This window comes from Alnus glutinosa, chromosome 8 (genome assembly GCF_958979055.1).
Source record: "Alnus glutinosa chromosome 8, dhAlnGlut1.1, whole genome shotgun sequence".
Taxonomy (NCBI): domain Eukaryota; kingdom Viridiplantae; phylum Streptophyta; class Magnoliopsida; order Fagales; family Betulaceae; genus Alnus; species Alnus glutinosa.
This window is the reverse complement of record NC_084893.1, coordinates 461,450-474,852: the sequence shown is the minus strand read 5'-3', so window position 1 is coordinate 474,852 and position 13,403 is coordinate 461,450. Positions and strand designations below refer to the sequence as shown.

The 13,403-nt window shown below is 34.2% G+C and overlaps 1 protein-coding gene across 1 annotated transcript; it reads right to left on the bottom strand.

The window, feature by feature from the left end:
• LOC133875224 (uncharacterized) lies at positions 1 to 2,170 on the bottom strand. The gene has a single exon (XM_062313270.1). It carries the CDS (start codon positions 1,974 to 1,976, stop codon positions 312 to 314), a length of 1,665 nt encoding a protein of 554 aa, XP_062169254.1. The 5' UTR covers positions 1,977 to 2,170; the 3' UTR covers positions 1 to 311.
• Between the last annotated feature and the right edge of the window lie 11,233 nt (positions 2,171 to 13,403).

Here is a 13,403-nt window from a genome sequence, read left to right as displayed (position 1 = left end):
TTCACATATAAGACAGCACTATTATTTATTGAGTTTTGGGGTTAAAAAAACAAATAACTCCAATCCAGTTAGGTGATCATGTCTCTAGACAGAAGTATTCATCAACAATTAAGCTAGCAACATCTACATTTCTGCCTCAAATAAACATCGACTATGAACATTAAAACAGATTAAAAACAAAAACAAAAAAGTGAAAATAAATAAAGACAAACTGTTGTACATACAGATCAACGAATCATCCTCATATATTCCTATAAAAACAGATCTTGAATTGGTTTGGCGCCAATTCAAGATCACCTTCCATTCCATTGCTAAGGTCTGGAGAACACGCCCAAAATCTTCCCACGACCAAGGCTTTCCAATAGCTTCTTAGACCCCTCAACATCCATCTCAACAAGTTTCTGCAAGAACACACAAGCACCCGCAGCAACCATTTGTTTCCTACACGTCTTTGAATGCACAAGTGAGGCCAATAAGGAAACAGGGTATTTCTTGTCCAAATTCTGAACCAAAGGATCCAAAAGCTGGACTGCACTCACTACCCCCCTCTCATCCTTCCGGAAAACCTTCCTATTCCCCGCATACAACATCAAAATGGACAAAGCCTTGGCAGCCGCTTCTTTCTCTTCCACGGCCTTACCATCCAACATCTTGATCAAATGACCAACGCCCCCGCATTCACCAATCTCCTTTCGGGTTCTTGTGCTGAACCCCAGCTCGTAAACAGCACGAGCCGCCGCAACTCTCACCCCCAATACGCCACAATTCAAGACGCCCAAAAGCCTGGCTATAAACCCATCTGAAACAACAACTTCAGCGATTGGTTGGCACAAGGCTAAGTGCCTCAACAAGTCCACCGCGACCTCGAGACTCTGAACGGTAGTAGCCGAGTCCCAGAAATTCTTCAAGCACTCAACCCCACCTTCCTTGACAACCAAAAGCTTCAAGCTTTCATCATCAGAAACCAAATTGCACAAACACCCAATTGCGTTTTCTTGCGCTAATACAGTCCCCGAACTCGCAAGCCCCAAAAGAACAAAAACCCCATTTTCCTCAACGAAATTCTCTCTGATTTCGCTGAACACAGCGAGATTTCTCAGCACCCCGGCTGCGAAAGCCTGCGAACCGGGCGTGCCGGCCTGACAAATCTCTAATAGCGACGAAACCCCACCTCGAGACCCAATCGCCCTCGCGTTCTCCTTCGAAAAGGTCAGCGCTCGGAGAGCCACACAAGCTTGTTCCTTCGCGAACCCACTTCCCGAATCCAAAACTCGAAGCAACTGATTCAAAAGCAACAAACCCTCGGCCATCAGCACCGGTTTGCTACTGTCCACCATTGAAATCCTCGAGATCGCAACGACGGCCTTCTCTCTCATCTCCATGGAACTCGAATCGAGCAGACGAGCGAGCACGGGGACCATTCCCTGCGCCACAGCGATCATCACGTTCTTATCGTCCGCTTCGAGAAGCCTCAGCAACGAGTCTATCGCCGAGCTCTTGGAATCGGCGGTCCCAATCTGCAACCGGGTTATCAGATTCCTCGACTCGGCTCTCACGGCCTCTCTCTTCGACGAGGAAGAGCCCGTACCCGGAAAGCCGCCGTCTTGGAGAACCCCGCTCCTGATCAAAATATCGCCGTCCTTGACGTGACGATCGAGCTTGGCCAGGACGGAGTCGATGTCGCTCTGGGTCTTGAGCTTGCCTTCTAAGCAATCACGGGTCTGACATTTGTCGCAGAGCGAGACGGCGTCGTTCAGGGTGTGGGAAATTGAGTGAAGCAGGTCGAGGGAGAGAGGGTTAGTAGAGGAGGAGTCGGGGAACTCGGCGAACTCGGTGAGCTGGGCTTGGAGCTCAGTGAGCTTAGCTCTGATCAGAGACCATTTCCCTTTGAAGGCCTCTGCGTGTGGGATACTGTCTAGGAGGGACGAGAGGAGGTGGTTCGAGACGCTAATAGGGTGGCTTTCTGGTGCTTTCATGGCTGCCGAGGTTCGTTTTGAGCACACAGAGAAAGCCAGAAAAGAAAGGGATACAAGAGAAGAGAGTCACTTTTGTAGGGTTTAGAGAGAGAGAGAGAGAGAAATGTGTGTGTTGTCAGTTGTGTTTGGGAAACGACGACGGAGCAGCAAGGAAATAGTACGAAGAGAGAGAAGGAGAAGAGGAGACGCGACTTTCGAGCGTGAGCGTGAGTGGGGACTCGCACTTATACCCCAGTCCCTCAGCTCGCCCTTTGACTTGGTCTTTGGGTTCCCGCCGGTATTTACTCGTTAGTTTTTAGAGGATCATTTTCCTATCGATTAATATGGGATCTCAAATATTCAATCCTTAATTAATATCCTAAACTATCCTAAGAAGCTTGGATTTTGGGATTGAGAATAATAAAATATATATATATATATATATATATATATATATATATATTATTCTTATATGTATTTTTAAAAATGTAAATGCAAGTTACATATATTTTTAACTCATAAATTTTTTATAAAGCATATTTATATTTTAAAATATATATGATTTTTATATGTATTTTTAAAAATATATGTATTTTGGACCCAAAAGTACATGGTATCATTTTTAAATTTTTTAATTTCTCTACTCCTTTGCATTGTAAACTCGTGTCATTTTAATGGACTGGGTTTTATCCGTATGTGAATATACTCAAATATTTGTTCTATTTATAATTACTTCAAAAAATTTGTAAAAAATTTCTAACCCACTTACCCATTTTTTATTTTTGTTTCTATTTTCAAAATAAAAATATTAACAAACAAGCTAAACACACAATACTTTTTTTAAAAAAAAAAAAAAAATCACTTTGTCACATTAAAATAAATTTTCAAACAAAAAATAAAAAACACTAAAAAAAATATTAACAAACGGAATTATTATTATTATTTTCCCTACCATGTTCATTTCCTTTCAACCATTGGTGGGCCTTGATAAGCATTTAGCATAATGAGTGGACTAAATGCAAAGAGGAGTTCTTTTCGCAACTCTTGGGTATACTAAATAATTGGATGGATCAGTTAGTTTTCAATATGGATATCAACGTGTTTTGACCATTCATAATACAACTTTTTAACCAGAATTTTCCTCACAACTAGTAATGTGAACTTCGTTACATAATATTTTGTCATTTAAGAAATTTATATAATGTGATATATATTTATCATGGAACAATATATACACCAATAAATACGTTGAATATAATCTTGAACATAAAATAATTCATTTCCGTTTCAAGTGAAAAAGAGGAGGATCGTAATTAAACAATTTGTAAATCTGATGCAAACTCAACACGAAATTAATAGATTTTGAATAAGAGATTTGAACCATTTAATTAAATGGGTCGAATTAAAATTGACTTACATAAATATAATTCGTACTTAACACATAACATTTACGACTAACAAACTCGATACAAAATTAACGAATTAATATTAAAAAATTTAACTTTTATAACATTATATTCATGCATCCCCCAAAATGTGATCGGTGTTGCGGTAGAGCTAAGTTGACCGTGCAATACACGCAAAATGAATGCGCGTGAGAACTGGGAGTGCCTCTTTTTGAGCAAAATCGGAAATTGAGCCGAAAGGTAGTTAAGAGCTACAGTGGGGCCTATCCTTTTCTTTCAATAATACGTCGGGCCTTTTACAGGAGATGTATGTAGTGACAGGTCAGAGAGCGAAAGTTGCCAGGTACAAGTCCACCCTGCCTTTTCTCGCTGTCTTTCTACCCTCACAGGACACTTCATCACAGACCTCCCTTCAATCGTCGGATTACTGTGGTCCACGTTAGACAATTGGGCCGTGACCTGTCGGCGGTAGTTCTGAGTTTTGTGTTATGCATTTTCCGCTAGCCAACCATTTGCGTGGCATTTCCTTAGCGCGTAAAAGCACTGCGTCATGTTTTGTAAAGACAATTTCTTTTTTTTATTAATCTCTAGATTAACGTAGTAATCCAGATTTGATTGCAAATTAATAGGGTTACTTTTTTTTTTCTTTTTTCTTTTTTGACATGACCACGTAAGAGGGGATGAGGGATTCGAACTAGTGACCTCCGCTTCATGAGACATGGTCCTCAGCCGATTGAACTACCCCTTGAGGACATTAATAGGATTACTCAAATGATCACTATTCACTATTGTTATTAATTAATTAGTAGCTTATGTGAGATCTAAATTTATAAAAAGAATTGTAGTTCCAATTATTTTCCTTTGGTAAAAGAGTGCTAATAGCCTAATATCATATCACAACATTAATTATAAGTCTCTTCAAAATATATAAATAATTTTATCTAGACTTTATCTTATCAATCACTAAAATTTATATTATATTAACCATCCAAATTTGTATTGCTATTGACATTTATTTTTATAAAATGTGAATTTTCATGTTATTTTGTAATTAAAGAGAGGTAGTAAATCGTTGTCGATAAAACCTCCTTCAATCTTTCAATTTTCACCATTTATTTCAACCTCAAAGGATCTCCCATTATTTAATCAGAAAAAGACGAGTCAAATTTAAGCTCTAATACCCCAATGATTTTTCCTTGTACTTTGTATAACGTGAATGAGCCATAAGTAAACCTGATCGATGACTTTAATTAATGCACAATTTCGCGGCAGCAGTGAAGGAACGAGAAAGTGTGGTGGGATTTTATGGAAGGAATAATTAGGTTGGTTGGTCGGTCGAGTAATGTTACGACACATCATTATTAAATTTTAATATAATCATAATTTTAAAAATTATATTGTTTTTAGACCCAAAGAAAACTTCTAAAAGTACTCTTGGTATGTCAAGAAGAACAATACGCTAATCTATCAATTAATGAGAATATGAAGAGATCGAAACAAGGAAATATATGCTACGATTGATCTTAGTGCAAGGAGTTGAAATTGAAATCATGAATAAAATAATGAGATTACTTCATTTAAAAGTATCTAATTTTTATCATTTTTTATAAAAGGTACTTTAACTTCGAAACGTCTCAATTTATAGTATTTATTTTTCGAAAAATTTTAATTAGGGGTTATTTGATAAGATTTTTTGTTAAATCTTATCAAAATTCTTAAAATACTTCTATGTTTATTTAAAAAAAAAAAAAATCAAAAATCAAAAATTCAGGCATGGATTTTTTTTTTTTTCTTTCCAAATTCCTTTAAATTCTAAGCTCCTAGCAATTTTTTTTTTTTTTCTTCATAAAAAACAATAAATTTTTAAGAATTTTGATAGAATTTAACGAAAAATTCTAATGAATGACGTTAGAATTGAAACGTTTTTAAGTTCAAGTTCCTTCTATAAAAAATTGATGAAAATTTAATACCCTTAAATAAATATTTTTCAAAAACAAAGCTGATGCATAAATTTAATTATTTAATAATTAATATAACAGTTTTTATGAGTTTTGCGTTGACAACACGTCAGTTTTGCTCTCTCGTGAATTTATTTGAATTTTAGGCGTTACCTTTTTCAATGGATATTAAAAAGCACATATAATAATGAGGCAGTTAGCATGCATACGTAAATGTGAAGATAAAAAGCAAATTAACGATGTTGACCGTTTACGTACCAAAAGAAGGCGTTGAATACTTCCTCCTTGCGTTGAAGGTCAATGCATACAACCACGTCACCGTGATATTGATAAGACCGTTCGATCAATTGATTTTCTCTATTCATGATGGAGGCGTCATCACCTACTAAAGACAATTCACTCCAACGGTTTATTTGAATTATTTCTCTATTTTATTAAAATAATCAATTTTAAAATATTTTATTCATTTTAATTAAAAACTCATTTTACTAAAAATACATCAAATAAAACTCTAATCTCTATTTTCCATCACCACTAACACAGTATCACGGAAAAATCACCACAAGAAAACAAGTAATAATCATGAATCACAGGGGTTATTTTTTAGGATTGACGAAGGTATGAGCCAAATATCATTCCAAACTTAAAAACTCTACAAAAAAAAAAGGTTAAATAAAAATTAAATTTTGCTTAATGAAATAAACCAGTTGTACATTAGCTTTATATACAGGAGATGAACCCTTTTATTTTTCCTTATAGTATATTGTATTTTTTTTTACTGTCATTTTTCTTTTCAAACATTCTTTTTTGTTTTTTTTTTTTTTTCATAAGGACATTTTTCTTACGGTTGTATTTTATGATGGTCGTTTCATTAAAACGATCATTTTTCTAACTGTCATTAAAGTTCACTACTATTCTGCACCCTGCTATAAAAAGAATTGCAATTCTCGAACTGTTTATATTGTAGTGACAAAGTTTAATTAAAACTAATATCAATGAAATTTAAAAAAATTGTAAATGTTAATACAAGTTTTTTTTTTTTTTTGTGAAAAAGTAAAAAAAATAACTACTAATTAATTATAATCACAAGCAACCGTGAAAAAAAAAAAAAGAAAAAAAAAAAGGGAAAGAGAGAGGCCAAAAAGAAATATTAAAAAAAAAAAAGATGCATTTGTGAATAATATACCCATTAAAAAATCCAAGACAAACTTATTTTGCATTTTTAGTAGATAATGAGATAAACTGTTTTTTTATGATTTTGTTTAACTATTATAGCTAAAAGTGAGAGATGCATAATCCATTAGAAGCTAAATGAGAAAAGGGACATTGGAATATTTTATTTGTTGTTGTTTTCAATTCGATTAATTTTAATTTATTAGCAGTATTATACAAGGCAATCATGATATCTTTATATCAATTTTCTAGGGAAATTGTCTCATATTTTCTCAAACTTTGATCTAATTTTTTTAGTCAAGAGACAAGTAGATTATTCCGTTGTATTTTCTATCAAATTTTTAACAACAGAAATACCACCATTTCATCCCAAATTGTCACTTATCCAAAAAAAACAGATCCTTAATTATAAAATTAAAAACTTAAATCCTTATCTCTCACAAGACCAACACTTAGTGGGGCATGGGTGATGGGACAAATTTTTATTATTATTTTTTTTTCACATTTCTTCGTTAGATATAAAAAAAGAAAAGAAAAGAAGAAGAAGTAATTAAATTATTAAGCAATTAGTCCACTAAAATCTATGACAAGTGTTGCAAGAGATATTGCAACCCTCTTATAAATTTATATTGTAATTAGTGTGAAACTTATTACATCAATTTAGTCATTATAAAAAAATACAATCTCCTAACTTAAGACTAGTAGAGGGGTGCACATACCTTATGGTTGCCGTCCAATTGGGTGGAGACTATAAGTAGTTCATAAATTAGGTTTAAATTTTATCTTTAAGAATAAAGAGATGATATTTTGTTACCCAAAAACATAATTATTAAATTTTTTTTAAAAAAAAATAAAATACAAAGTCAGACCCCAATTTATTTACGGGGTTTTATATTTTGTTGTTTAATATAAAAAATAAAAAATAATAATTACATCACGAGGTTACAACTTACTACTATACATATCACATCTGGAATAGAATATGGCTGAAAAGACCAAATAAAAGACAACAAAATCATGCTAATAAATGACCCGCTTTTGCTTTAACTGCTGACCATTCTTTTTGAAGGGTTTTTTTATAAATCCTCTCTCCATCTGTCCATCATCACTTTTCCCTTCTAATGGAGAACAAACAAAAATAATGCCTTGCATTGGACATTTCCCACCATTCTATCAAAGTAGATCCAACCAAATGATCCCTCATTCCCTCCCATCATCATTTGTTTTAATTATTCAACCTAAAAATTGAAGTGAAATAACTGAAAAGTTTGAATGATACATGAAGTACTCCACAGCCGAGGGCCCAAGTGCACACTTAAATGATGTTAGAATATCTTAAGTAATACTCTTTTTGCATTCAAGTTTAACAAATATTGAAAATAAATATATATACATATAAAAGACATGAGAGCTCGGAGATGTGCGTGATTGGGTAGGCAGAATTTGCGATTTAAAAAAGTAATTTTTAAAAATGCAGTTAAGCGTTTGATAAAATTGCAGTTTGACCTTTAAATACAATAAATACATATACTTCATAAATACAATCAAATATATAAATATCCCATCGATATGAAATTCCTTAATAATTATAGATATTTCTTTGCCGTCGGAACAAACTTGATTGGAATGATGTTGCTCTTAACAAGCCCGGCCGAATAAACAACAATCCTAATGGCATTTGTCGGGATGTTAAAACCAATAATAAGTAGTACGAATTGCTTTATTTTCAGAATGATGAATAAGATGATGATGCATTAATGCATATTTACGCCAATTGCCTTTCAACTTGACCCTTCTTTTTTAAATTGATGCCATTTTCAGGAAATGATGAATAAGACTCGGATATATATATAGACAGGTTTTTGTAGCATCCTCTCACCATTTTTCTTCTGGATATTGTCATTTGTTTGTTTGTAAATTACAATAGAAAAATGCTAGAACTCATTCTACTGTTTTTTTGAGATTCTTTTTATGCTGATATGACACAATGTATTTTTTAATAAAAATAGGATAGAGAAATCAAACTGTAATTTTTATTTATTAAAAATAGAGTGTCATGACAGTATATAAAGACATTAGAAAAAGTTTTAACATTTCTCATGACAATAAAGGATTGGGATTTCCAAGAATCTCTTCCAAAGGGAAGAAAATTGTGAGAGGTTTATGAGGGAATCCACCTATTAGAACTAGTGTTCAGACTTGGGTTTGAAATTTTTGACATGACCCGTAAACTCGACATGAAATTAATGGGTTAAGTTTAAGGTTGGTTTTGACCATTTCAATTAAATGGGTCAACTTAAGGTTGACCTATATAGTCTTATTTTTATAACTTATACCCATACCTCAATATAATTCAAATCCGACATGTGATATTTATGGCTGTTAATTTTTTGACACGACTTGCGAACTCGACACGAACCTAGTACGAAATTAACAGGTTTGAGATGAAAAGTCTGACCCGTTTAATTAAATAATTTATGATTAATGTATATAATATTATACTCACATCTTGATCCAACCCAAACCCAACGTGCAAACATAGATTGTCTCCCTTTAGTTCGTATAGGTAAAAGCACTTATTCAAGGGATCCCTCAAGACTCAAGAGTCTCCCTGTCCGATTGTAGAGACACGAAATCCGAAAAGAAGATCCCAATCCCACAATAAAAGGGTAATGTTTCTTGTATATTGCATTGACCATTTTATCGTCGTTGGATGTGCCATATGTCACAACAACGTTAGTGTTGGGCAATTCTTGTTACTTGGTAGTCGGTACAATGAATCTTCCCACAGAAAGTTAATTTACTTAATTGTTTAAAGCTAGGTTGGAATATTGGAGCCCACTGGTGCATGGCAAAGTGTGTGAACAAAAACAAAGCTGGAATGTGAAAGTAAAACTTACTCCGAGGCCTTGGAATTTCTTCGTAACTTCTAATTGGACTTTCCGGCCTGTCCCAAGGCCTTTTGCCAGCTGCAGAGTGCAGGCATACGTACCTTCGTAGGCACGAAAAAGCTCCAATCACACGACAAAGCACGAAAAAAGCTCCTATAATGTTCACACATGGATGGGCGACTCAGGCCTTGACTTGTTTATAGTTCATATTTAATCATTTTTCAAGTGAATAATTAAGGGACCACTCAGCCAAATGATTGTTGAAAAGCCTAATACCTATTTGCTATAGCCTATAGCCTCACTGCATCGCAAATAATGGACACCGTCTAGAGATCACTTTCAAACAGTCTTGCATCAAAAGTCACTAAAAGCTTCAAAAAGGTAGGACTTCATAACCTCATAACACTTTCTATTGAGCTGTTGAGCATCTCTAGCTAGCTTTCATAGTACTATCTGATTTAACCATCGGTTCTCTCCGTCGGCACCCATCGCTCCATCCAACCGTGCAAAAAACTGTATCAACAAAGTAAAAATAAAATCTTAAGATTATTGGAAATAGGCCAAAAGATTGGCCTGACCAGTTAAATCTCGGCTTACCGGTCAAGAAAAATGTTGTCATAAACGGCGGTTTGAGGCAAAACTGCATGTAGGAACTCTAACTAGTAACTACAGTAGCAAATAAGCAAACTCGAGAGCAACAAAAGAAAAAGAGAGAAATGATAGAGAGGAAATACTTCGCTGTCCTCTCTCCCCCCCATTATTATTAAAAAAAAATAGATTTTAATTAAAAAGTAAAAGAAAAAAAAAGTGATAACAGGGTGTATTTTTTAATTAAAATTCATTTTTTTAATGAAAAGATGGAGAGAAGGGTCGGTCAAGTGTCTCGTCTCTATCATTTCTCAGAAAAAAATAGCACGAAACGGGCTAGATCGGAGCTGCTAGAGAAGGGCACCAATTCAGTGGTTCAGCTCAACATTTGAAACCCAACAAGGCATACGGCAACCAGCTTATAGGCCGGGTTTGTGACTAAGAATTTGGGCTCAATATGGTAGACAGCTGCCCGATAGATGAGCCAACGTGGGTCATCTTGGGCCAAGGCCGTGCTCGTCATGAGCTAATTGAGCTTCAGCGAGCTCACTGGAGTAGAAGACATACAATTAAAAACAAGGCCTTTTTTTTTTTTTTTTTTTAAAAAAAAAAAAAATGGAGGAAGTAAAGTAAAACAAGACTTGTCTACCCTAAATATTCAAATGTTAGACCTATTTTTCCTAAAATTGGAATTGGAATAAATGTTTTCAACTCATTCTATAAGAATGACATGTGCCATTTGAGCATGTGAAAATCGTATTTTTTTTTTTAAAAATAATAATAGGGGACAAAGTTAGAAAATTTTTTTTATTAAAAAAACATGTACATCTTACATGCTATTAAAAAAAGGGACATAGCCTCTAATGCCTAGCTAGTTTCTTTTAAAAATTTCATCTATGCAACTAGAGAGGTTAGATTATATAGGCCCAAGCCCAGTATTGAAACAATCGAGGGTATCATTAGAAAGAAAAGCACAAAAAAGATGTCATCTACAAGGGTGGAGATAATAGGGCTGATAATTTTTTTATACAACTTAGCAAATCAAATACACACTTAACACGAAATTAACAGGTTAAGGTTAAAGGGTCTGATCTGTTTACTTAAATAGGTTGAGTTTTTGTTGACTTATATAATTTTATACATATACCTTACACACAACTTAAACCTGACACAAAAACACGAATCATATCTCTAGAAAAAAAAAAAAAAATAGCGAAGGCAAGAAGTTTCTTGCACGCTAGTCTTACAACTAAAGCATGGGCTTTCTTTTTCTTTTTAGACTAATAACATTAAAATGGGCTTGTCAACTAAAACATGGGATTTCATTTATTAAAATTCTTGTTTTCTTTTTTTAAAGCAAAAAATTTAACAAACAATTTAAATATAAAATATTTATAAAAATACAAAAATAATTATCACATTTATGTTATATTGAAATATATATATATATATATATATATTTTTTTTCGAACTAAAAATAAAAAATAATCTCCAAAAATAACTTAATAAACATAGTGGAAATAAACAATGGTATTTTTTCTTGAAAAGGAGAAGAGAAAATGAAATAAAGTTGAATGCAAGTGAAAGAGGGGCTACTTTTTTAAAGAAGAAGCTTGGAATAATGCAAAGAATTCTCAAAGCCATGTGTCACTGAAAACATGATGTGAAGGTGACACAATCTGAAGTCAAACAGACAAAAGCAAACTTTTGTGCGGTAAAACTCCAAAAGCAGCTCTTTTAATTAGCAATGGAATAACGAGTTAAAAAGTGATCAAATAAAAAGTTTCCTATTATCTTCAAACCTCGAACCTTGACTGAATTCATTGAAAAAGAACTTTAGATCAGAGAATTTTTTGCATTCTTCAACATGGATTTTAGTAAGTTACACTACTTATGAGAATGTCAGCGAGCTACGCAGCTGGAAAAAGGATGGACATGGATATATAGGTTCCAGCTGACCAACTATTGGGTGCCCGGCCAAAACAACATGGAATGGACCACTTCGATCTTTAAACCCATTTTAAATTTCTGTTTTTTCTTTTTCATTTTCTTTTTTTTAGTTGGAGAAAAGAAGGTTATAAGAAAACAAAAATCAAGAGGACTAGGCTCGATCTCCAACAATAGGCACAATCTGAATTATTGGAAATGAGCTCCCCTTCCAAAGAAATTTTTTATAATCTACTCTAGCTATGTATTTTGGGTTAAACCCCATGAAATGGACAGCACAAAGCGAGATTAAAAACCACCAAAAGGTAGGCCTACTTAAGGTCTTCTGCAACAAGCAGCAAATTAATATCGGAGACTTAAAATTGATCTGAGTTCGTTGACGAGAATATTCGATTTGACATCCTACATGAGGGATGCCCGAAATTAATTAAGTTGAAACATGCTTTTACGTTTGAACCGTAAACAATGCTATCTTGGATTTTCAACCTTATTTTAATGCCGTTTAGCAATCGACACTATTCAAACGGCGCTAATCGAACAGTGTCATTTTTTTGGGCCATAAACAATACTAAACTTCCTTTTTTTTCTTTTTTTCTTTTTTTTTGGGTAGTGTCACCAAAGAATCCGATTGAAAATGTCTCAACAGCAAAAAAAAAGAAGAAGAAGCTAAGAAAAGGACACAGGAGAACCGATTAAAAGATAAGAGTATACTTCAATAAGAATTAGACTTTAATAATACTTTAGTAATTAAGAGGTTGAGGTCTAACGGGTCTACATGGAGAATCAAATATGATAAAATAAATGGTGAAAAGATGCGGATAATTAGATTGGACTTCGATGATCGATGAACAACAAGGTCAAATGAACTGATCATCCACTGTATGCAAGTTGCACGTGGGTGGTAACACACGGAGTCTTTCGCACTTTTTGACCCTCTAGAGGGAGATCTCTCTCTTTTCCCACAGTTTCCATCCATGCAGCAAACAACAATACAACATGTAGCAGTCCTAGCAGGATCAACATGATTGATGGGCATGGTTTTTGGTCCCTCGCTTCTATAAGGGAGAATATATTCCATCTGAATTTGATACGTACGGTGATAGTTGATTGTTTGCAACTACGAGATAACAAAAAAAGAAATAGGCAACAGATGAGGCAAATACATGGGCCGAGGGAAGCTAAATTCCTCAGTTAATTAATGGAACCTAATCCTCCACTTTTGGATGGCTATAAATACAGGTCTCCCAATGGAGCATTTGGCATCCAAATGAGCAAAAGAGAAGTCTAGTATGAAGATGAAAGAGCCATATTTGATAGCCAAGGATGACTTGCCTAAATTCACTGCATGGGGTGTATAATATATATTAGCCAAAAGCTAACCCTTAACGTGGTTTATAGGCGGTTTCCTTTGGCTAGTATGAATGACTCTTATCTTTCATGCAAGGCCTCTACTTCTGTATGGCTATGGCTATACATTTTTTAGAT